The 26,976-nt window shown below is 34.1% G+C and overlaps 1 protein-coding gene across 2 annotated transcripts; it reads right to left on the bottom strand.

Annotated features, from left to right (window-relative positions):
• Nucleotides 1-912: 912 nt before the first annotated feature.
• Nucleotides 913-26,976, bottom strand: C3H21orf91 (chromosome 3 C21orf91 homolog). 2 transcript variants are annotated; one of them, XM_031959267.1, is made up of 5 exons: nucleotides 26,775-26,976; nucleotides 24,702-24,833; nucleotides 6,462-6,995; nucleotides 5,366-5,428; nucleotides 913-1,283 (listed from the first exon to the last, which is right to left on the bottom strand). In XM_031959267.1, the coding sequence occupies exons 2-5, from the start codon at nucleotides 24,823-24,825 to the stop codon at nucleotides 1,117-1,119; spliced, it is 888 nt and encodes a 295-aa protein (XP_031815127.1). In that variant the 5' UTR covers nucleotides 24,826-24,833; nucleotides 26,775-26,976; the 3' UTR covers nucleotides 913-1,116. The 2 variants fall into 2 exon arrangements, with proteins under 2 accessions (XP_031815127.1, XP_031815125.1); XM_031959265.1 differs by lacking the exon at nucleotides 26,775-26,976 and adding an exon at nucleotides 26,646-26,697.

The raw sequence follows: 26,976 nt of genomic DNA, 5'->3' as shown, positions 1-26,976 counted from the left end.
AAAACAAAAACAACAAAATTCATCTGGAAAAACAAGTTGAAGAACATCAAGGGAATTAATGAAAAAAAATGTGAAGGAAGGTGGTCTAGCTGTACCAGATCTCAAACTGTAATATGAACAAGTAATTATTGGGGCATCTAGGTGGCAGTGGATAGAGCACCAGCCCTGAAATCAGGAGGACCTGAGTTCAAATCTGTCCTCAGACACTTAACACTTCCTAGCTGAGAGATCTGGGTAAGTTACTTAACCCCAATTGCCTCAGCAAAAAAAAAAAAAAAAAAAAAAAAAATCAAAACAATCTGGTACTGGCTAAGAAACGTGGTGGATCAGTAGAATGGATCAAGTATACAATATACTATAATAAATAATCACAATAATCTAGGATTTGCTAGACCCAAAGACTCAAGCTTTTGGGACAAATGCTCATTATTCAACAAAAAATTGTTGGGAAAACAGTATGGCAGAAACATTTCAAATTATATTCATGATTTACATGTAAAGGGTGATACCATAAGCAAATTAGGATAGCAATGTCAAGTCTACAGATGGCATATGATTGAAATGAACTATTATTTTGCTCTAAGAAATGACAAATTTCAGAAAAACTTGCTAAGATGTGAATTGATACAAAGGGAAGTAACCAGAACACTGTATGCAGTAATAGCAATATTGTATAACTGTGAATGACTTAGTTATGCCCAGCAATACAATGATCCAAGACAATCCAAAAAGACTCAGATGATAAATGCTCTTTGCCTCCAGAAAAAGAAATGGTATTATTTGAATACAGACTAAAGCATTTTTTTCTTTGTTGTTCAAGTCTTCTTGCACAAAATGACTAATATGACTACACATGTATGCTCACTGGGATAGGAGGGAGAGAAGAATTAAACTTGGAACTTTAAACTTAAAAAAAGGCAAATGTTAAAAGTTGTTTTACATGTAAATGGAGAGAAAAATATATATTTTAAAAATTATACTTAAAATAGATTGAATGCCTGTTGAAAAGATTCCAAATGTTTTCAAAAGGATGCCACAATTTCCCAACATACTTATTAGAAGTTTGTGCGCATAGCAGATCAATATGATAAAACTAATTAAAAATTTAAGTCTTGTTCAATTACTTATGGGAAGGTTGCACTTCATTCCTTGTTTCCCCGCTTGAAGACATGGTAACTTGGAATAATTCTTAAGTAGCTGTTCGATGGCAATGTGTCGGACATGGAGTTCTGAAGCCAAAGAATCCTTTTCTTGTAATTGTTGTGTCAGCTGTTCAAAAATTTCTAAAAAAAAAAAAATGCAAGAAATTTTTGTTTTTAGTATCTACAAAACTCATGATTCAATTCATTGTGATTCATTTTCTAAGTAATTTAGATGAATGCTTTATCAACATTTTTTTTATCAAAACTATCCATCCCTAAAAAAAAAAAAAAAAAAATACAAAACTCAATTAGTTATAGTACTCTTTATAAGAAGTTTCAGCTTCAACTGCCTCCCATACATAAATATATCATGCAGTAGCATGGGTCATCTATAATAGCTATCAAACTATTTGGTTTGTATATGAACAATCCTTCCATTTAATAATCCTTACTGAGATCTGGCTTCTCATTGGTGATGATGAATCATCAATGTTGTTGGTGCAATGATTATACCTTTTCTTACTCCTTGCCCTTCCCTGCTTCCCCTTTGGAAAAATAAAAAAATCCAAAACAAAAAACATTCCTAATAGTAGGAATACTTATTCTTCATTTCCAGATTATTTCCAATAACCTTTTTTACCAGAAGTCCACACAAACAAAAATTTCTACCTACTAAATCACCGTGGTTGCTGTAACAGTTACCAGGTCATTCTTCCTCCATTTTCAGGGATTGAGCACTCAGCTTATTATCATTTCTCTTCTATAATTTCTGTCCTTACAATAGGGGACTTCAACATTCACAATGAAGCTACCTCAAACTCTCTACCTGTACATTTTTTATCCTGTCCTGAATTCCATTACATTCTTTCTTACATTTCACCATATACTGGACTGGTCACAATCCTTTCACTTCCTTAATCATGGAAGTTCCTAATTAAGGACCACTGACATTCCTCTCTATTTAACAGAACTAAAGTTCTAAACTTCTAAAGTTTAAGTTTAGAAGAACTTTCTAATGCTCTAACTTTAGTTAAATTAGTTTAGTACATTTATCTATTGCAAAATCTTAGTTCTGGATTATTCCCACTATTCCTCTTCTGTTTCTAATCAAGGACTGCTGCATAGGAGGAGCAAGCCATACTACCATGCTGAGTGGGTATCTGATACATTTATTTATCGATTTCAGCTACGCCCCCAGTACAGCAAGGGTGAACTTTAGCTTCTAAATTCCTTGCCTATTTTTTCCACAGTCCTATTATCCCTGCTCCTACTTTGCTTTGTTTGTTTCTATCCCTTTTTATTATTTTCTGTTCCTATCTTTTTATTCCTTTCTGATTCCCTCTCTCTCCACCATAGCAATTACTGCAGACTATCTTTTCCTTCTACAAGCCTTCCATATTTTTTCATTTTTCCCCTTATGTAAATTTACTTACTTCACTGAGAAATGAGGCCTTAAAAGACAGACTCCTTTTTCTCCTTCATCTCAAAATCCCTTGAGATTTTTCAGTCATGTCTGACTCTTCATGACCCCATTTGAGATTTTCTTAGCAAAGATACTAGAATGGCTCAATATTTCTTTCTCCAGTTCATTTTACAGATGAGGTTAAACTAAGGTACACAGGGCTAAGTAACTTGCCTAAGATAACTGATGCCAGATAAACTCAGAAGATGAAATTTTCTTGGCTCCAGGCCTGGCACTCATATATGCATAGTGCCATTTAGCTACACGATCCCCAAATCCCTTGATATCACTCCCTCATTCTCTCCTCCTTCCCCAGAGTCTCTGAGAATGAGGTGAGCCTTCCCTTTGCCTTGGCTAACTCTCCTCTACCTGCAATTCATCTCATTTCCTTCCTTCTTGCTATGTACTGGTTTCCTCAAATATGCTTAAATTCTCCCCATCCTTAAAACAAAAAATGCTTTCCACCCCATTATGTAAAACTGTACTTGTTCTAAGGAAGCTTACATTCTAACAGCAGCTTAAGAGCACAATAGATAAAATACTAGATCTGAATCCGGAAGACTGAAATTCAATTCCTGGGCAAGTCACTCAACCCCTACTTGCCTTAGTTTTTTTTATTGTAAAGTGGTGGTGATAATTATATACTTCCTGGGGGTGCTGTGAGTACAACAGATAATATTTGTGAAAGCATTTAACAAACTTTAAAGCACTACAAAATGCTCTTGTTATAACATGGATAAGTCTAAGTGTGGTACATACTAAAGGCATACAAGGTATGGGGGAGGCAGTGCAGCAAGGTGAGGTGGGAAGTGAGGAGACGCTGGGAGAAGGTTTTACACAGGAGCTGCTCTTGACTGTTGAAAGAAATAGTAATTTTGTGAGAAAAAGTTGAGGATTATGATGATGGTCAGTACAAGAGCATCGAGATGAGAAATGCATGTTGTATGTGAGGGACAGAAAGAAAGAAAGCAAGTAGGAGAGGGATAAGAGAACTGAGTGGAAAAAATAGGCAAGGACTTTAGAAGCTAAACAGAAAAGTTTATATTCGATTCTAGAGACAATAAAGAGCTACTGGAATTGAGTAGGGGGGGTGATAAGATCAAATCGGGACTTAAGAAAAGTCATTTTAGCTATAATAATGTTGGACAGATTGGAAGAGGGACAGATAGAACAGGAAGACCAGAGCTGCCCATCGAGCATTTCAGTGACTATGTTCACTACAGATCCAACACACATTTTCTCTTCCCCCCCACAAACTTTCTTATTTTTATTGTTATTTATTATCTCTTCCATACTTTTTTGATGCTTTCAAACTGGCTTTTATTCTATTCCTCACATACAAAATTGACATCCCATCTCTGTGCTTTTAAACTGGTCATCTTTTACCTGGAATATATTTCTTCCTCACCTTGATGTTGTTCATCCTTTATTTTAGAAGACAAATGACATCATGTATTGATGTCTTGATTTGAGTGAATTGGATTGATGCACAGTCATCCACTTCACTCTCTCTTCCAGTCATTCAACTACTTTGTATTCTTTTTGTATATACTATTGTCCCATTAGAACATTATTAAAGTTGTCAAAAACAGACATAATTTTATTTGATTTTGTAGGTCCAGTGCTTAGCAGTGTCTGGTATATGTTAAATACTCAATAAATGCATGATGACTGATAATTACAAATTACTTTCTAGAATAGATGGACCAAATCAGGACTCCACCAAGAGTGTATTAGTATCTTTTATTCAGTGGGAAATGAAAAGTAAGAGTTGTTATGATTTGCAATTGTCTTATTTGTGATTGGGAGCAGTTTTTCATATGCCTCAATAATGTGCAATTCTTCATATATTTTGACCACTTCTACCCACTGGTTTTCAGTCCTTGATCAAAGATATGGTATAAATTGATGCTTTCTCTTTTACCTTAGAACTCCATTTAGTTTTATCTGTATAAAAGTTTTCCAATTTCATGTAACCAATCTTTTTTTCTTTTGTAATCATAACATTCTTTATTTGGTTAAGAATTATTCCCCTTGTTCAAGTTATGATCCAATAATTTTCTTCTAATTTTTTCTTATGGTGTGACCTAATAAAATCATTGTGTACATATACTTTAAGCTTACTGATATAGATGATATGAATTCAGTTTCAGATAAACTTTATTATGGTATTGCCAACAGTTCTTGTCAAAAAAATAGTCCTTGGCTCTAGCCATTTTTATGTTCTCAGATTTGCTGAATACTGGTTCTAATATCTTCATTCTTCCTTATGTAGGCTGTTCAACTGATCTACTTTTGTCTTTTTAACTAGTAGTGCTGAAGAGTTTAATGATTATCCTTTTATAATATAGCACTTTTAATGTCCTAATTCCTGCTCAAATTTTCCTCATTGTTCCCCTCGAGATTCTAGACCTTATGTTTCTCCTGAATGTATTTTTTAAATGATTCAAAATTCAAAGATTATATTCATAATCCTGCTTGTGTGCTGTTCATCAATCTTTAGGAAAAAACAATAAAACATATTTTTCAAACTATAATCAACATGACAGCATGTACCAGCTCCAGAGATATTTTCTATCTTCACAATTTATTTTATAAAGTATCTATATATATATTTTTAAATTCCTATGCTCTGGAATTCCAACACAATGTTTTAATTTCTAATTCAAATGCAACTGAAGAAATCCTATAATTCTTTTAAAAAATGGGATTGCTTTCTATACCATAAATTTTTTCCTAAGAGTTGAAAATAATTCCTTACCTTGGATTTGCTGGCGAAGCTTTTCATTCAGCTGCTCTACCTCACCAAGACTCATTGAACTCACTGCAAGATGAAAATGTATTCAATACTACCATAAAAGCTAGGAAAACTAAAACTTAACAATGCTAATAAAAAGCATGCTTTCCTTAGACACTTTCATTTGCCCTAAGTTGCACTGTTCAATGTGGTTACAAGTTCTTAATTGAGTAAAAATTCAGTGACCTTATATAATATTAAAAATCTTTTTTAGATGGTTTTAATTATCAAATTATGAACAGAAATATTTGTCAAGTCAATGCAAAACTCAGCTGTGCATGTTTCTCCAATTCTTGTTTGGGGCAGTAATGAAAATCATTGTTTCTGTGCTTAGAAAAGAACATACTTTTTGCTACTTGTCATAATACAACTCAAGTACAATCAGGAGTTTAAACTTTTTTTGAAACTATGCAAGAAGCACAACAGTCAATAGTTGAGACTGTATGTAACTGGGAAAGTCATCCCTGATTAATATTTAACTTAGAAACTTAAGATGGAAGAAAAGGCACTATGAAATAATACTTTCAAACTACATCAAGGATACATCTAACTCTTCAACAACATTAGGGAAGTCAACATCTCATTTGGGTCTAAACTAGCAATGAATTAGATGTAATACTATATTTGAGATTTGAGGATTGATATATTTATCAACTTTCATGCCTTATCAGATAGATTCTAAAATGAGGCCAAAAGAATTTTTTTTTTTTTTTTTTTTTTGCTGAGGCAATTGGGATTAAGTGACTTGTCTAGAGTCACACAGGCCAGGGAAAAAAAATGAAATCACCTAGTAATCAGTATTTTTACAATAAGTCTCTATGGGGCATGGATGGATATCAGGACAACACCTGTACCTTTTCTAGCTTAACTGAATCTGCCAGAATTGCATTTTTTGGTTTAGACTCATGAATCTACGGTAACTGGTAACTGATGAAAGTTCAAACTACAGCAACAATAGAAGGAGAAATCAGCAAATGAATTAATTATGAAGCACATAAGACTCTACACACAGCTCACACATTACAAATTACAAAATCCCTTTCTGAGATGCTTTACTTACATTGTTCTCTTGTATAATAAATGTGTTGTCTCTGGTCACTAATTTCTGAAACAGAAGCTTTCTTTTCTTTCTTCTGAGTCTGCTGGTGATGAGACCATAAAACACTATTATAGCAGAAAGGGGCATTTGGATCTTGCAACATATCAAGCCCAAAGCTTGCAGATTCTCTTTGCTCCAAAATTGTTTGTGCATGGTTTGAGATGTTTACGGTTGTTCCATCTATCCATTTTGCAGAATATTTTGGTACTTGGGAATCAAACTGTGGCAATACCTTTGTATCTGACTTATGTCTAAAATTTAAAAGTGAGTGCTGGGAAGTTTTGGAACATTCAGGATCAGACTCTACATCTTTATTCTGAGCATGCCGTATAATCCAATTTATCTTTTTACTAAATATAGTTTTGACTTCTTCATAAGTGCTTTTGGAGAGTTTAGATCGAGGACAATCCTGGTTTGCTATCAAATGGAATTTTTCAAAGCATTCTTTGTGGCCCCTTAATGATTTGGTATGCAAGAGATTAGATCTTGGTACTCCTATAAAGAAAAACAAAAGAATTTTTAAAAACGTTTAATTATTATACTTTATTTACAAAACATACATATGGGTAATTTTTCAACATTAACCCTTGCAAAACCTTCTGTTCCAAATTTCCCTCCTCCTTCCCCTCACTCCCCCCTCCCCTAGATGGCAGGTATTTCAATACATGTTAAAATATATGTTAAATCTGATATATGTAATACATATCTATCAGTTATCTTGCTGTACAAGAAAAATTGGATCTAGGAAGGAAAAAAAAAATCCTGAGAAGGAAACCAAAAATGCAAGCAAATAATAGAAAGAGTGAGAATGCTATGTTGTGGTCCACACTCAGTTCCCACAGTCCTCTCCCTAGGTGTAGATGGCTCTCTTCATTGCTAAACAATTGGAACTGTTCTGAATCAAGAATTAAAATGTTAAAGAATAATTAATTTAAAAAAGTTTCAAGATCATAAATATTAGAAAAAACTATGAATAAGAAAAACAATTAAAAATGATTTTTAGGTAATATTGGACTGAAGTATAAAGATTTTTCAGATGAGGAAATACTCTTTTAAAACTGAAAATTGATGACTGTCCTATAATTTCTATTTTCTTAATTGAGTTGCCTAGAGCACTAAAGAGGTTAAGTGGTTTAGTTAGGGTCACACAGACAATGTTAAAATGTTAATCTTTTTTATGTTACAGACTTCTTTGGCAGTCTGGGGAAACCTACAGACTTCTCAGAAATAAGTGAAGAAAATGCTAAATTTTAGTGAGAGACTTATAAAAACAAAGATGTGCACGTGTGTGCGTACACATACACATATATGTGAATATGTCTGTGTATATATAAATTCAAATTTACAGACCTCCTGTAATTTATTCATGGACCTCTTAAAAATCTTCATGTTAGAGGCTATCCTTGAACTACCAAGAAACACTGACTCTGAGGCCAGTCCTCTATTAACTTCAATACTGCTTCCTTGCTAAGGAACAATATTAAAAGGTAGCATTAAAAAGTAATAATTAATAGAAGTGAAGTAAATCTTAAGTCACATAATCAAATCTTATGAATGTGAAAATATTCTACTAAGTTGATGATTTCTGCAGTATACCAGATATAAAGCCATTTTGCATAGTATGAATTTTCTATAGATTCACTCTTAATCTTGTATCTTCTGGATTGAATTTAGAAGTTTAAACATATAGTTTGAAACACAAACCCTTTTAATTTACACAAAGGCACAAGAGTTTTTTTTTCTATTAGGCAAAATAAAGTGAAGACTTTCATTACTTTTGAGAACATAACATGGTAGAATTATTTAAACCCTTATCCCCCAAATCAGTTATCAGTGGAACCCAAAGAATATGGTATATCATAACCATAAAAAAAAAAACTTAATTGCTAAAAACTTAGGAAAAAACATTTTAAATTATATAAAAATTAAAACATTTCTTTCATATTTTCTAACTTTAGTAGAGCTTAATGCTTTCCCACTTTGTTTTTTAAAAAAATTCATATATAAATTAACAATTTTTATTTTGATCAAATCTTCTCAAGTAATTTTTTTCATTATTAAAAATGAACCAGGGATTGTGAAATCAATACTGCCTGGTTAGATACCAGATGAATATGCTTGTTCTGAGAAATTTCAACAAATGGAGAAAAAACTGATATTTAACAGATTGATCATTATGAACAGGCATTGTTATTGGGGGAAAAAAAACTTAAATATTGCTTATGTCTTGCTCACAAATTCTGAAACTATATGTAGTCACTTAAAGAATATTAATAGGGACAGCTAGGTGGTGCAATGGATAGAGTACCAGTCCTTAAGTCAGGAGGACCCCCAGTTCAAATCTGTCCTCAAACACTCAACACCTCCTAGCTATGTGGCCCTGAGCAAGTCACTTAAACCTAATTGCTTCAGAAAAAAACAACAAAAAACAAACAAAAAAAAAACCTAATAGTACAAGACTTTTTGAGGACTTAATTACCATTTACATATAAAGGTTCAGAAATTGAACAAAAAGTAATTTCTTGCAACAAAAACATGTTTCTTAAATTCTTATTATACTCTTGATGTCCTAAAAATTAGCTAACAATAAGTTATATTGAAAACGATTTCAGCAAACCCTTTTCTAATGATTTGTATACAAGTTTCAGATAAGCTAAGTACCTTATAATTAGAAAATAGAGTAAAAGGAAATGTATTTGAAGCTCATGTAGCTATTTAAAAAGAAATATGTAGCTCTCTTACTCTAAAGAATCTTTTCTAAGCACTCATGCCTCTGGATAGTTACCACAGGTAAGTATGACAGCATGAAAAAGGAAAAAGGTTTCACAAAACATTTGTATTTTGGATATGAGATCTGCATAGCAGTGTCTATTTCATATTATACTATTGCAAAAAGTTTTTAAAATTTAAAGGTTTAACTATCAATCTGCATATTTTAAGTCACTAATTTCTGCCCTTTGAGTTTGAATGAAAAAACATTAGATGTATTCATTTTCTTATTTTTATCCACTTATATCACCAAGATAAATAAAATTAAGGGTTAACAATGATATTTGATTTAGATTAAAAATATAAAACGATATACTAAATGGAATTTTAAAAGATCCTCTTAATATTCCTTTATAATGAACTCTATACTGTTGTTAACCATTATCTAAATTTTGAGAAAAAAGTCTGGATAATTCATTTGGATACTCATGCAATTCATAGAATATAAGCATCCTAGTGTTGAGGTTTAGATTTGGGGTACCTAAATGAAATTAGGGTTTAGTTGAGGTCTAGTGGCAGGTTTGGGGTACAGGGAGTCCAACAGAGCTTCCCTGCAACCCTCTTGGATTCGGCGCAAGGATACAGCGGTAAATGAGGTCTAGTAGCTGCATGAGTCCCCGATAAAGGCATTTATTGGCCCGAGACCTAGATTGATAAAAGAGGTTTATTATGGGGTTTGGAAGCAAGGAGATAGGTGAAGGTGGGATCTCTGCAAAGAGGGGGTCCCAGTGTGCCCTTTTATAATAGGAGATTTAGCTAGAGGGGCTTCTGGGTGTAGCCCCAAAGTTGGCTCAGATCCAGGTGGGGCTGGGACAGGCCTGGATCTTCTATTGGAATACAAAGGGACCAGGATTTGTGAGTTAAAGAGTAATTACATTAACTAAGGGGAATTGGGAATCAAAGATAGGAAATCTTTCCCACATCATTAGTATTATTCTCACTCTTGTCTATTAATCTATTTCTTAGCAAAATACTATTATTCCTCTACAGCCTTTCTCATTTTCACTTTTCTTCTCCAAAACAATAATCCTTGTTCATCTTTCTCAGAATATTAAATTTTCTTGTAGAGGCCATTTTTCATCTTTACCTTTCTACCTATCACCAGGATCTCTGACACTGAGCACATACTTAATGAATCTTGTTTAATTAATGGAACTCAAAATGTTTGAGGGATTTGGTTTTGTCAGCTGATTTCAAGTTCACAAGTAAAAAATTTGCTGAGATATAAGGGGCCTTGGAAGAAGGTTAGAAGAGTAAGAACTGGACAAAATATTCTAAGAGAAAAATAAAAGGTTGTTAGTTGTTTAAGGGGCAGGAAAAAATAGAAATGATAGTAAATCACTATTTTGTTAACAAAGAAACAGACATTTTATTTTTTCTTTTTTTTATTTAATAGCCTTTTATTTACAGGTTATATATATGGGTAACTTTACAGCATCAACAATTGCCAAACCTCTTGTTCCAATTTTTTACCTCTTACCCCCCACCCCCTCCCCCAGATGGCAGGATGACCAGTAGATGTTAAGTACATTAAAATATAAATTAGATACACAATAAGTATACATGACCAAAACGTTATTTTGCTGTACAAAAAGAATCAGACTCTGAAATATTGTACAATTAGCTTGTGAAGGAAATCAAAAATGCAGGTGGGCATAAATACAGTGATTGGGAATTCAATGTAATGGTTTTTAGTCCTCTCCCAGAGTTCTTTCTCTGGCCATAGCTGGTTCAGTTCATTACTGCTCCATTGGAAATGATTTGGTTGATCTCGTTGCTGAGGATGGCCAGGTCCATCAGAACTGGTCATCATATAGTATTGTTGTTGAAGTATATAATGATATTCTGGTCCTGCTCATTTCACTCAGCATCAGTTCATGTAAGTCTCTCCAGGCCTTTCTGAAATCATCCTGTTGGTCATTTCTTACAGAACATTAATATTCCGTAACATTCATATACCACAATTTATTTAGCCATTCTCCAATTGAAGGGCCTCCACTCAGTTTCCAGTTTTTAGCCACTACAAAAAGGGCTGCCACAAACATTTTGGCAAATACAGGTCCCTTTCCCTTCTTTAGTATCTCTTTGGGATATAAGCCCAGTAGTAACACTGCTGGATCAAAGGGTATGCACAGAAACAGATATTTTAAACAAAGAAGTTTAAAACAAATAAGAGGATATAAGACAAAAAAGGACAGGAATGAGGAGCCTTGAAATGTATTCAGATATCAAAACTTTTTGGAAGTTTAGGGATTTATTCCAATGAATTTAAAAACACAAAACCTCAAAGTCACTTAAAAAGTTTTATGCTCAGTTTTACTATTTCTTTATTATCTCTGAATCAATTTACTGTTTCTGAAAACTGCTAGATAGCAAGTGACGGAACAGAAAATAATTTAGTATTAGGCCTGAAGAGTGGAAGAAGAGTGTTCTACTGGATGCCAGAAAACAAAAGTGGAACAGAGAATCCCTTCATTGTTTTGTAAGATTTTCTTGACATATTGTGTATGAAAAGTTTTTATTTTTGGACACTTCAGACTTTGAGCCCCTCTATTCCCAAACTGGGGAAAAAAAAAAAAAAGATATTTCAAAAATCAAAATCTTTTTTTGCAAAATCACATCAGATATCACAAAAGTTAGTAAGAAATATTTGAATAAGATTTTAATCAGAGATAAACAGCCCTTTAAAAAAGGCTGTTTTCTAAACCATAAATTCCAATTTTTGATTCCCTATTTCATTTTTAAAATAAACTACTCTAAACATTCTCTTCCTAAGTTTTCTAGTTTCTCCTTTTTCTGCAGGGTCTCTCTTTACTAAACTCCATGTTAGCGCTTTCTTCTATTTTCTTCATCACAAAATCCCCTTCACTCTTTTCTTCTTTCTCCCAGTCTCTGTCAGAAATTGAAAGCCAACATCACTTTTTTGTACTATTCTTGCACCTGGCATTCCAATCTGAAAAATGTTATTGCTAGGGGTTAGGAGGACTCATGTAAAAAGAAATATACATGTAAAACAAAATTTCTAGAAGCACTGCTTTTGCCAAAAAAGGGAAGTACAGAAAGTAAACCAAATTGTCAAACAACTAGAAATCAAATTATGTTATGTGGATACAACATATTATTGTGTCATAAAACAAATATGACAAATAAATGTGGGGAAATATGAAATGATACAGAACAAAAAAAAAAAGTAAAACCAGAGAATAGTGCTGACTATAGCTGTGTGGAAAAAAAAGCGACATCCATTTTGAATATAGAAAAAAATTCCTAAAACTATTGAAATAAACAATGTACAAAGAAAAAAATAAAATCAGTTATTACGGGCATGATGTTGATCTGTTTTGGGGATAACAATGAATAAATAATACAATTTTAGGCATGGGTATGACAATTCACAGTATTTTGGTTTTTGTGTCTCTTTTTTTATTTCGTAGTTCTTTTATTTTCTTAAGTTTCTGTTCTATAAAGTTTAATAACAATAAAATTGGCTAATATTTATGTATCGTTTGCCAGGCAAGTGATTTTTTATAGATGAGGAAACTTAAGACAAAGGCTGACGCCCAGGCTGTCACAGAATTAATAAGTGTTTAAGACTGGATTTGAACCTAGAGCTTCCTATCTCCAGGCCTAGTGCTCTATCCATTGCCAGGTAAGTCAGAGAGATGATAATAGTTCCATACCTTACAGGGTTATTGTAAGAATAAGATGAGATGACATATGTAAAATGCTATAAAAATGTTAGCTACTATTAATTAATTGTACTTGGTAATAATAATGAGGTTTAGATTTGGGGGGTATCTATTGGTCAGGGAATTAAATAAGGTCTAGTGGCGGCACAAGGGTGGGGGAATTCTGAGGATTCCCTTTCTGGCGGTGCAGAGACCCTCTGTAAAGGAACTTACAGACCCAAAAACCTAGATTGATAAAAGAGGTTTATTATGGGGATTGAAAGTAGTAAGGTTAGGGGCAGCTAGGTGGTGCAGTGGATAGAGCACCAGCCCTGAAGTCAGGAGGTCCTGGGTTCAAATCTGGTCTCAGGCACTTAACACTTCCTAGTTATATGACCCTGGGCAAGTCACTTAATCCCAACTGCCTCAGCCAAAAAAAAAAAAAAAAAAAAAAAAAAAAAAAAAAATAGTAAGGTTGAAATCTTGTTAAGAAAATAGGTGAGGGTAAAGAGAAGATGGCACTGGAAATAATAGTCCACTGGGCAGAGGCCCGTGGTGTGCCAAGCATAGGGCTGTCATGTTTGGAACTTCTGCAAAGAGAGGTTTTAGTTTGGCTCTTTTATAATTGGGGGGTTTGGCTTACAAGCTGAAGGGGGCTCGTCATAGGTTGGCTCCTCCCTAGGTTTCAACTAGGGCTAGAATTTGAATTGAATTCAATGGGTTTCAGGACTGAGCCAACCCCATCCAGATAACAAAAATGAAACTGTGCTTCGGAGTGGAGTCCTCTCACTGAGGCAGAGTTGAAGATATAAGGATTTTCAGAGTTTGGGGGTTCCCTTTATTTTAAAAACTGGGCAAACACTGGGGGAAACAATATGGCACAAAGGGTACAGAATTTGGCACCAAAAATTCTGCTTTCAAAATCTGATTCTGCCCCTTACTATCTCTATTACTATGGACAAATCTGGTTTTTAGTTTCCTTGACAGAATGAAGGGAAATAGATGATCTCAAGGGTCCCTTCTGGATTCCTGAGTGGTTATTTTATTTTTAACTTTGCATTTTCAATGCCTTGCCCATAGGGCTTGTTGATTGATCTTGTAATCTTTTTTTTGGACATTGCCTTATCACCCTCAGAGAACAATGAAGAGACACAAAACAAAATGCAACATTAAATAACTTGTGAAGAACAAAAATTAAGAATTTTCTTAAATGATAAAAAAGATGATATCGTTGTATGGCCAAAGTATAGCCAGTAGACATATTGTCTCATTGGTATTCTTGGAATGCCAATGTCAAAAGAAATCAAGAAAGAAACCAGCAGATTAGGGCAAAGCCCAGTGGCAAATTTTGGGGAAGACATGACCAAGAGCTACACAGGACTGGCAGGCACAGATTGGTTATGATGTACTTCAGGGCAGAGAACAACCATACTGAAAAGATCCTCACAACCCCTTTGCAAACAAATGTATATGGAAATGCAAATTGTTTATCTTTCTGTAAACAGGTCTACTTGGAAAGCCTTACCATTTCTAGAGTATATAGCTCTTCCACTCTTTATGTAATTCCTTCTGTTTGCAAGTGACATTATGATCTTTATACTGAGATGTACACTGACTTCCTCAAGGAGATCAAATGCCACTCAAAAAAGATCTAGCAAGCCACAAAAAAACACAAAGGAATGAAGATTGTATATTATGCAGATTATGATTCTCAAGTCAAAAAATTAAACTCCTTTGAGGGTAGGGACTGCTTTTCATCTTTACTTTTGTATTCTTCGCACCTCATAGGGTTTTTGCACAGAGCAGGCATTAAATAAACATTTTGCTTTACTCAACTAGAGTACTAGTTCAAAAGTTTCTAAAACCAATCTGTGATTAATTCTGGGGGAGAAGGGCTATGGAAAGTTAGGAGTGGGTCTGGTATTGTTAAATGATTTAATTATTCTGCTCATTGGTTTTTCCAAACTTTTTTTAAACTCCCCTCAAATCTTCCACAGCAACTTTGCCTCAAAATGATCTCATTTTATTAAAAAATTTAGGCCATTCATCAAGAACTCTCCTCACCTCACTTCACCCAGTAACTCCTCCTTCATCTTTGTTTCACACACCCTTCTCCTTGCCCAGATAAATATTCTACATGCACAAGTGATCCCTTTCCATTCCATTTCTCCAGCAGATTGCCCCTTCTATCATTCCCACTCTCACCTACCTTTAAATTCTGCTTATCCAATGTCTGCTTGCGGGGCATCTACAAATATGCATACAAAAAAAAAAATCCTCACTAGATGCATCCATTTCTGCTAGCATTTGTGGCTAAACTCCTTTGAGAAAACTATCTACAACAGGTGCCTCTATTGTTTTTCTCTCATTTTTCTTCTAAACTCTCCATAATCTGATTTCCAGCAGCATTTAACTCAAACTGCTCTCTCAGAAAGGCTAGATCCAAGCCTTTTCTTATTCATCATACTTTTTAGCCTCAGACACTGTCAATTATCCTCTTCTACCTCTAGGGTTTTGTGATAATTGTCTTGATTCTCCCACAATCTGTTTCTTCTCAAGTGTCCTTTGCTGGATTTTCTAGGTCACATCTGCTAACCATGATTGTTCCAGAATTCTGTCCAGGGACCTTTACTTTTTTCCCTCTGTATTATTTCACTTGGTGATCTCTTCAGTTCCCATGAATTCAATGATCATTTCTATGCATAAGATTCTCACATCTATTGCCCAGCTCCAACTTTGTCTTGGCCTCTCTTCTAACTGTAATTGCTTATTGGACATCCATAACTGGTTTCCCCAAACCTCTCCTCTCTTGCAACTCCCCTATTGTCCCTTTTGCACCACCATTCCTGCAAGTCTCCCAGACTTACAAGGTGTTACCACTTATCACTCACTCTCACATACCCTTCCTTCCTCACATCTAATCAGCTACCATATCCTGTCAATTCTACCTTTGAAATTTCTTTGGTACATGCTCCTTTCTTTCCTGTGACACTGTCAATCCCGCTGCAAGCTATCCAAGTTTATAGCAAGTTGTAACTTGATGATCTTAAGAATGGAAAGAGAGGAGAAGAGTAATACTAGGCAGGGTATAATGGAAAGAAAGTATATAAGTTGACATTTATACAAAAAGGTGGAAGGAGTGAGGAAAATAGCTGACACTTAAATTCCATTCTCATCTGAACTAGTCAAAGAAAAGAATACGTATAAAGATAAATGGTACAGAAATATATTTCATTTCTTGTAACAAGCAAACAGGAAAGGGGAAAAGGGAGAAAATAAAATTATGAGGGAAAAGGAAAGGATAAATTAGCCCCAAACAAAACAAAGGATGTGCAGAAATAGCTATAACTTTTATTGAGGTGGGAAAGAATGGAAATCCAAAGGATTACCATCAACCACCAACAAGGTGAATGGCAGTTACAAGATATAAATATGGTGGCATATTACTATGCTATAAGAAATTAAGGGGATAGTTTCAGAGAAATCTAGGAAGACTTGTATGAATGGATATAGAGTGAAACAGGAAAACATTTAATACAAGCACAACAATGAGATAAAGACAAACTACTTTGAAAGAATGAGATTCTATTTAGTATTCAGCCCTTTTCCAAAAGTCTAAGAAACATGTTACTCATAGCTCCTGATAAAAGTAATGGAGTCAGAATAAAGAATTAAAAATATATATATGGTCAATGTAGAAAATGATTTTTCTTGGTAAGAGTTCTATTTTTTTTCCCCATTTTCATTTGGAGGGTATAAAGGTGCTTGAAGTGAGGGAAAAAGGAAAGAAGATTTTGCTGACTGAACATATAACTCATCTCCACCACTTAAAATACAGAAAGAAGCATACATTTTTGGACATGGCTAATGTGGAAAAAGTATTTTGTCATACTTCTGTACTGATGGATTTTTAAAAATTTACCCTATAGGTAAGGAGTTACTAGAAGGGATTAACTGAAAATGATCAATTGAAAAAATAAATACTATTTTAAAAATGACCAATAATTCAGACTTCATATTCTTTCAAAAAAATAACAAAACACATTGTCAAACGAGGAAAAGTTTTGCAAAACAAGTTGTATAAAAGTTTAGCCTGACTATATGCACCACAGTCCTGCTTAAATATAAAATTCCAGATCCTAGATTCCACAGATCATTTTTCCCCTTAGCAATCTGCTCCTGTTAGTCCCATTAGCTTGAAAGTTATAGTTAAATTTGGTAGTAGTCACTTATTCAGCAGTATGGAGCTAAGGAAATAGTATGAGTACGGATAAGTGTGACTGTAAATGGAAAGCAGCTGTCAAATATTACAAATGGAAAGGTTCTACTTTTGCCAGGCCTGAGCTCTATTTCTTGTTGCCTATTCTTAGGATTCAGCCTTCTATCCTTAATGAGAACCTTTAGAGATTTAGAAGCATTTCATCAAAGCATTAAAAAGCCACCAGACTTGAACTTTGCCCATTTGCTCCTTGAAATAGACTTCACTGTCAATACTGTGAATACTACACAGTTTGTAGCGCTAAAATTTCTGAAGACTAACTTCTGTGACTATTCACATACCCTGGTTTTTCCCATGTGTTATAAAAGATAAAGCAAAGAAAGTGTGGAATCTTCCAAAATACCACCCATGTAAATATGAAAAATATAAAATCATATTTCTTTGTTTCTACTTTATGTACACACATTAATAAAGAATCATTCATATCAGAACCACATATTCACCTTAATAGAAAGAAGTACAATGTCAGTGAATTAATGATCAGTTCTGATATTAGAGAAGTGTTGCATAGTGACAGGGTACTAAATTTACAATCAGAAAGACCTTGGGACAAATTATGCCTCATAAACTCACTAGCTATGAGTATAGTTTATGTCACTGAGCCTCAGTTTCCTCAATTATTAAAAGAGGACAATAACACTGGACCACAACTAAAAAAGCTTTTTTTTGGGGGGGGGGGCGAGGGGGTAATTGTCATAAAATTAGGTAAATATAATAGGGAGTTTTGGATGCTGACTTCAAATATGGCCTCACACCACTTTTATGTAAATCAGTTTTGTGTTTTTAAAGCTCATGCTTCAATAAACAAAAAACTGTGCTTAACTCACCTAGAATCTGGTCACATTTTCATTGTAGCATCCAACATTAAGTCAGCCAGCATAGGCCTGAGAACTCTACTTCTAGTATTTCTTTCCCACTGAGATTCATTAATAGAAGCATTTTTCTTTGTGACATTGATATCATTGAATTTTCTGGGAAGAAGTCCAAATGAAAATCCAAGAAACAGATCTCAAATTCCATGTCCCATTCCATAATTTTTAGAGGTTTTGAAGGTTTCACTGTGTACAATTTCTTAGTAATTTTCTGTTTTGGAGTTTCCCCAAAAGTTTTGATCACTTTTAAAAGTGATTTTTAATCAGCTACTTCAACTCCATTCAACTGTTCTTTAAGATATGTCTTCCAAACCTTTCCTTATTAGGATCCACAAATATTTTCTTTGATTGTAGACTCACTGATTCTTTTTTAATTTAATTCAATTTTGATAGCTGTGACTCTTTCCAACAATGTGATGATTGAGACCAGTTCCAATGATCTTGTGATAGAGAGCCAACTACACCCAGAGAGAAGACTATGGTTATTGAGTGTGGATTACAACAGTATTTTCACTCTTTTTGTTGTTGTTTGCTTGCATTTTATTTCCTTTCCCATTTTTTTTCCTTTTCTGATCTGATTTTCCTTGTGCAACAAGATGACTGTATAAATATGTATACATACATATTTTAACATGTTTAACATATATTGGATTACTTGCCATCTAGGGAAGGGGGTGGGAGGAAGGAGGGAAAAATTGGGAATACAGGTTTTGTAAGGGTCAATGTTGAAAAATTATCCATGAATATTTTGAAAATAAAACTAAATTTTTATTTTTCCCAATTGCATGTAAAGTCAATTTTTAACATTCACTTTTCAAAATTTTAAGTTTCATGTTTTCTCCATCTCTTTCTCTCCCCCCACCCCATCCTGAGAGAGCAAACAATTTAACATAGATTATATGTGTGCATTTCCATGTTAATCATATAATGTGGTTGAATTTGGTTTGTAAAACCAAAAAAAAAAAAAAAAAAAAAGAGAAATGGAAAAAAAAAAGCCTCTATCTTCAGACTTCAGCAGTTTTTTCTCTGGAAGTGAATAGCATTTTTCATCAAAAGTCTTTTGGAATCGTCTTAGATCATTGCATTGCTGAGAATAGCCAAGTCATTCACAGTAGGTCATTGTGAAATACTGTTGCCGGGAATAATTTTCTCCTGGTTCTGCTCACTTCACTTTGTATAAGTTCACGTAAGTTTTTTTTGTTTTAAAATGTTTTTTTTGTTTCCTGCTTGTCAATTCCTATACCACAATAGTACCTATACCACAATAGTATTCCATTACAATCATAGTCACACCTTGTTCAGTCAAATCCCCATTTGATAGACGTTCCCTCAATTTCCAATATTTTACCACCACAAAAAAGATCCTATAAATGTTTATACAAATAAATCCTTTACCCCTTTTTATAATTTCTTTGGGATACAGAGAGGTGGTATTGCTGATCAAAGTGTATGTACAATTTAGTGGTCCTTTGAGTCAAGTTCCAAATTGCTCTCCAAAATTGAATCAGTTTATAATTCCACCAACAGTTTATATGGTGTCCCAATTTTCCCACATCTCCAAAATTTATAATTTTCCTTTCTTGGCATATTAACTAATCTAATAGGTGGTAACCAAAATTACAGTAAGTTTGGTGAAGTCACTTATTCAGTAGTATGGGACTAAGGATACATTATGAGTATGGATAAGTATGACTGTAAATGGGTAATTAGCTAATCTGATTTTTTGATTTAGAGCATTTCTTCATGATATCTTTGATTTCTTCCACATGAAAATTACTTGTTCATATCGGTTTGACAATTTTATTAATTGCGGAGTGGCTTGTAGTCTTACAAATTTGACTCAGTGCTCTATATATTTGAGAATATAATGTCTCTTTGGTGGTCTCATTGACTCTTGGAAAATTTTTAAATAAGGAAAATTACCATTTTGATCCCTCATCTTGACAAAAATTTTTCTATGAGCCAAAACTTTTCCAGGATTTACCTGTAATTGATATACCATATTTTCTTCCACAGAACTGGTTTTCCTTTGAAGCTAGTACCTTTTAAGAAATTTTTATTGTCTTGTATTATTGCTGTCCTATAAGTTACATTTGATATACATAAGATGTAATTCTAATAAGCCACAGAGAAATATCAAGAAAATGTTTCATACTTAAAAGCTTATATGATCTCATGGACACATTTGAGGGCACTCTTCTAGGAGATTGTATCATTTTAGTAAAGGAGTTAAAAAAGTTAAAATTATAATTCTGTGATTTAAATCTATTTAGATAACTTAGAATTATTCAATGAAGCTCTGAGTAGAGATAATGCCCTTTAAAATCAGTGTCTTGCTGGTTTCCCACTTTGCATGCCAATTTCATTAAAATCTAGATCATTAGTTCATTTTCTTCATCCAATTTTAGACTTCCAATGATTTCTGTACAAGTAATTTTCCTCAAAGTAAACAGGTAAACAACTGATAGCAGATTTTGGACAATGTATATACAGTATGTTCAGACTTGACAATAATCCCCCAGGTATAATTGTTAAATGATCTTTTTGTTCCCTCCCAATTATAGAAACTCAAATCACACAGGATGAAACTATGTACTCACCCAGCAAACAGTTTAAAATAACTGAAATAGCACAAGCAAGGGAAGGGCTCATGCCTTATCTTGATTTTACAAGCAATAGAAAGTTCATATTTTAACAAGGGGAATCAAATTTTGACTCAAATATAAAAGTTAGTTTACTGTATACAAAAAAGTATTTAGTTGACTAATATACTTATAAGATATATTAATTGGAGTAATACACAAAAACATTTTTATAATATAAAACATTTGAGAAAACAATATTAGAAACAATAATGTTAACCAAATGATTACTAGCACATGATAGGTCAGTTAAATACTCAAGTGTTATTGCATGACAATTGTGAGTATATTCCTAGCCAGCTGTTTCAAAACAAATACGTTAAAGCTTCACTATATACAATGCAAATATAAATCAACCAGCAATTTCTCATTATGCCTCAGTACCCCACAACTAAACCATATTACTGCCTAATACTGCATATTAGAATTCTTGTCAATAAGTATGAGTCAAAGAAATTAACCTTTGCAATTTTAATTCAGCATCCAAAACCAGACAAGACATCCCCCCAAATTATCATGTGATAAAATGTATTTTTAATTATAGTACTTACTTAACTCAAAGGGCTGATGTGGGGAATCAAGTCAAAAATAAATATTAAAAAACTATTATATGCCAAATAATGTATTAAGCACTGGGGATACAAAGAAAGGCAAAAAATAGTCCTTGTTCTCAAAGAGCTCATTCTTTCATGAAGAAAACAACATACAAATCAGAAATATACAGAGGATAATTTGAAGGTGATTTCAGAAAAAGGGCACTAAGATTAAGGACTGATAAAAAGCTTCCTATAGAAGGTGAGAATTTAGCTGAAACTTATTTTAAAATTTAGCTGAAAGAAAACCAGAGAAAGGATTCCAGACAAAAGGGACTATAGCCTGTGAAAATAACAGGAGATGGTAGGTAGAATGTGTTGTGAGAGAAGTAGCAAGAAACCCAATGTCACTGTATCAAAGATTTACATGGATTGTGAAGGCTGAGGATAGAGAATAAGAGAAGAGACAAGAAAGCTAGGAAGGAGCTTTAACAGTCAAACAGAATTTTATATTTGATCATGGAGGTAAAGAGGACCAACAATTTTATCAGTTTTTGATTGGGGCGTAGAGAGTTGATAAGGTCAGACCTGTATTTTGGAAAAATGAATTTGACAGCCTGAAACAAGGAGATCAATCAGCAGGCAATACTACAGGATGAAGACTTACATCAAGTTGCTATTATCAAACAAAATAATGAATGTTAAAATACTTTGTAAACCTTAATGTATTATATAAATTTCAACTATTATTATTATATGTAGTTAAACAAGTAATATTAAGAGTTAAAAGCTATTTATAAGGATCTAAATAGTATGTTATTCCTAGTTAACTACTGTCTTTTCCAAAGGGGGGGGGGGGGGGAAGGGGGGATGGGGCAGGCTAACTGAAAGTAGAATGCTGCTGAGTTAATTTAAAAATCGAGAAGTCAAGAAGATAACTACTAGTTAAATCGGAAAAACTGTCCATTAAAAATATTTAAAGTTATGCCTTTAAACTCTTTCAAAGAATATTTTAAAAGGCAATTTAAAATAATCAAAATGTATACACTATTTTCTGGATAGTATTTGGAGATTCTCTTTAGTTATGATTTTCTGTTGAGGTAATTTCAAAGTTAAAGTTGTTTCAGTTTAACCTGATTTCCTGTTTTTGTTATGCTATGTCCTGTTAAGGGTAGTGAAGTGATAAAATGTTGTTTTTTCCCCCATCAAAAAACAAAGCCACAATTGGGAAAACTCTTAGAGGATTTGTGGACTGACAACAAAAATTAGCAGAAAGCTAAATTTTAATGTTTTTTCTTAGTAAAATTGGTAAATTGGCAGAACTTCTTTAAGAACAAATTTTACAGCTTAGAAATAGTATTAAGTAAAATGTCATTTCCAACTCCAATTGCACCAGTTAAAATTTTTTTTAAAAAACTGATTGTATTTCTTTAAATTCAAGATGATTCTGTTTCAACAATAATACAAAGGACTTATTATGCTTGTTATACTAAATCAATCTTTTTTACATTGAAGCTTTCTCAGTAGGAAGCCGGACTACATGTTACAGTATTGCTGAACAAAGTAAAACAATTTAAACTATCCTTATCAGTTTAAGGTACATAAATCAAGGATGTTAATTTTAAGAGTCAGAGAAATTCTATTCTTGAGTCACTTCAAGCACTCCCTTTCAGCTCTCTCATCTGCCTGATCCTCAAATATTGGGTTCCAAACTGACTTGCTATTTACAGAAGATTCATATGGCATCATGAGCATACCTTATTAGCTTAATAGAGATGCTCCCACCTGATAAAGTTATCAAAGCTAGAGACTTTTGTTAGTTACTTTAAGTGATGGAATAACTAATGACTCGATTAACCTATCTTTTTACCGGCAATCATCAAAACTCTTTGTTCCTAGTTGAAATATTGAAAGCAATTCAAGATCCAAAAGAAGGGAACATATTAGCATAGTATCAGATAAATCTAAAGATACTAACCATGCTAGGAAAGACTGCTAGGAAAACAAATTGTTACAAATTGGTTTGGAGGATCATTTATGTCATGAACCAAAATAAACTCCATATAGTTATGTGACCTTAAGTACGATACCATAATGAAATTATAAAAGAAGAGAAATATCTTTTTAACTGTACAAGAAACAAGTTCTTGACCAAACAAGAGAAAGATCATAAGAAATGAAACTGATAATTCTAATTACATAAACTTGGAAAGTTGGTGCACAAAGACAAATCAATACAGTAAAAATCAGAAGAAAAAGTTACCTGAAGATAAGCTTTTATGGCTTATTTTTCTGATAAAGGCATGATATTCAAGATATAGAGGAAACTTTCAAATATATAATAAGAGCCACTCCTTAATAAAGAATATTCACAAAAGAAGCAAATTATCAACAACTAAAAAACGCTGACAAGAGAAATAAAACTCTAATGCTCTGCCTCTCACACCTTTCAGATTAGCAATGATTAAAAAAAAAAAGGAAAACTGTTGTAATGGCTGTGGGGGACAGATATACTAATGAAGCTATTCTGAACTGTGTCTTATCTTTTGATCAGGGGATATCTTCTTTTAGGCTTTTATTTTGAAGGATCAAAGAAATAGGAAAAATAACCAAATCCACAAAAATATTCCCAACTTAAATTCCAACTTCTAAAGAAAATTTTCCCAACCTTCTTAGTTCTAATGTCTTCCCACTTTTAATTATTTCTTACTTATAACTGAATGAAGTGAATGGTGAAATTCTGTCTCACAAAATGGAGAAAGTGTTGTAAAGACTGAGTGAAGGTCAGTTGTACCCCAGGGGCAGGTTTCTTTCTCCAGAAATCACGCTGTTTACAAGGAGTGGGACCTTTTCTTTGTGAGACCAAGTTGTGGCCACCTTGGCATTGAAATTCCACTATAAGGTAATTCAGTAAGTCTAAAAATGTAGTTGGGTTTTAAAGTTTTTCTTTATTTTTGACTTAGAATGTGAGGTCATTGGTCCTGGCCAATCAGGGCAAAGATCCAGCCAATAGGGAGTCTTACCCTAAACCCTATATAATTCTTATCTGTTAACTGGGCCTTGCCTCTTCTTGCCTTCGGGGGAGGGAGATGCTTTCTTCAGAGATTGTAATAAATTGTGATAAAATTCCTTTCCACTTTTGCCCCACACATCCTGAATACAGCTCATTTGTAAAACTTTATTGTTCATTGTCTCTATTAGACTGAGCTGCTAGTGGGCAGGGACAGTTTTTGCCTCTTTTTGTATCCCTACTACTTAGCACAGGGGCCTAGCAAATAGTAGGTGCTTATCACATGTCTACAGATAGATGATTCCCTAGTCAGCTATCTTTCCATCTTGTATGAGGATGCTTTGGTTTCAGAGTTAACTGTATAGTCATAAGGTTTAAAAAGTTGGTTTATATGGAATTAATGAGATTAAACTACACAGTAAACTTACCTTCAATATTTAGCTCAAAACAAAGGTGGCAGAAGGAAAGTGTTTCTTTATCTGTTCCCAATTTACAAATACTGCAAATGTTATCGTCATTTAAATCAATGTTTACAAACTGCTCTTCATTCATAGTTGCCCCTATTAGGAAAAAAAACAAAAAACAAAAGTTTCAATTTACATTTTCTTTGTATTTTTTAAACATTTATATAAAATAATAACATTTAAAAATACATTTTTAAACACTTATCTAAAGCAAAATATTAGGGGAAGGCCCCTAATATCTTAATTGGAACTTCTAAAAGTTATAAAGTTTGAAAAGGTATGAATGGGTTAAAATTCACACTAAAGGAAAAAATTCTCACATGTATAAATGCAAAGATTCACCTAAATGTTAAAGTAATATATTCCCAGAAATTAATAAGCATACATATTCCCTGGCAAACTAAGAGCATCATAGAGTAGTATAGTCATTTCACAGATGAGAAAATAGAGAACCTAGGAAGCTAACTTGCTCAATCTTGGAAGGCAAGATTTGAAAACTGTCTTTTGAATCTAGACCCTCTCTAAAGAATATATCGTACTGTTATCCAAACAATAGCGGTTATTTAATATGTTTCATTTAGTTTAGGAAACTTGGCAGATTTCTTGGAATTACATTTTAATACTTAACATTGTATCTGCGAAATATTACAGCAATTAAAATTTTGGGGTCTTTTCTATTGCCTAATCAGTAATGTGGGAGGTGGGTGGGTAATACTAATACAATTCACCGCATTTTTTTTCCCCCAAACATTCAAGTTAATTTCTTATTAACTCAGTTTCAAATTACGTTTATTTCATTTCTAGCAAGCACATTGCCAGCAAGAAGTTTACAATATGAGACAACAAGAAAAAGATAGCAGAAAACTAGATTAACTGGATAAAGGTACTCAGAGTGGGGTGTAGACACAGAGGTCAAAGCAATTCAAAATGTTTTAAATGCGATGTCTGATGGATGATGTCTCTCTACGGTCCTCTCTTTAAAAGGTGGAGGTTAAGATTCTACCCTGCAAAGAGGAGCAGAGCATACTGATCAGGAGGTTGCAGGAAGACTATTCCTATCTTGCATAACAGGACGAGATTTTCCCAAAGAAAACTTTTGCTTGCGGACAATGGAGAAATCAAAAAAAAATCTAAAATGATGCGTACAACGAGGTGAAAAAGGAAGAGATAACTTAAGACTCGTAGAATCAAGGGGAGGTGAACAACCAAATAAAAGAGAGCACCTGGGGAGGGGGGGGGGGCGAAGAAAAAAGGCCAAATGCTGAAAAATCAGAGATTTTACATAGCTCTGAGAGATCTTTAACTCCCACTTACATAAGCAGAATCAACCAGCACTTATTTAAGTATCTGGGAATTAAAAAAATGAACGTTCCTGCCTTCAAAGAGCGTGCAGTCTATCACAGGAGAAAATACGTGTACGTAAGCATAAACTAAAAGTATATTTACGTTTAGTAAATAGAAAATACGAGGTAATTTTAAAGGGGGAGGGGAAAAAGTAGGATGGAGTAGAATTGATGAACAAGTATTTTTAAGTGCCTCCCACATATGCCAGGCATCGAAGATAGATATACACATAAAAGTAAAGCCGAACTTTAGTCCAACTTATAGCTTAAATTCTTAGGGAGCAGTTAGGGGTGGAGATACCCTACTCACTATAAGTGTTTTTTCTCAACTTCAGGAGGAAATAAGGGGGTTTTAAAGTCCCCGCAAAAGGAAGAAAATAGTGGGGGGCAAGAAGCGCCGGAAAAGAACCCTCAACTTCAAAGCTCCCCCCCGCCGCCTCCACCCTCCCAAGAGGCGCCCAGAGACCCTCACAGACTGGAGGTACAAGGGCAGGGATAGAAGCAGGAGGGCGAAGAGGGGAAAAGGTAAACAAAGAGCTGGCGGGACGCGGAATAAGACGGTTACCCGGGCCGCCGTCACGCAGCCACCTCCACCTTCCCCGAGGCAGCTCCAGAGGGAGGCCCCGCCCCGCCGCGGCCGCGGCTATTCCGAGCGGCCAGGGAAGCTCAGGGGCAAGAAAAGCAGAACACCCACCTTTGTCTCCAACTCTCTCTCCAATTCATTTGCAGCACGTAGGTCCCAACTCTCAAATAGTTTCCTTCAGTTACTTAAGCCTGTTTTTCTTTAAAAACTACGGCGCTTTGTGGAGAAACGTATTCCTTACTTCCCCAGTGAAGTCTCAAGTTAGACTGCGCCGCTTCCCGGCTCGGCCCTCTTCCCTCCCCTCAGCAAAGCG

Source organism: Sarcophilus harrisii, chromosome 3 (assembly GCF_902635505.1).
Source record: "Sarcophilus harrisii chromosome 3, mSarHar1.11, whole genome shotgun sequence".
NCBI lineage: Eukaryota > Metazoa > Chordata > Mammalia > Dasyuromorphia > Dasyuridae > Sarcophilus > Sarcophilus harrisii.
The sequence above is the reverse complement of the archived record's forward strand: the minus strand, read 5'-3'. Positions and strand labels throughout refer to the sequence as shown.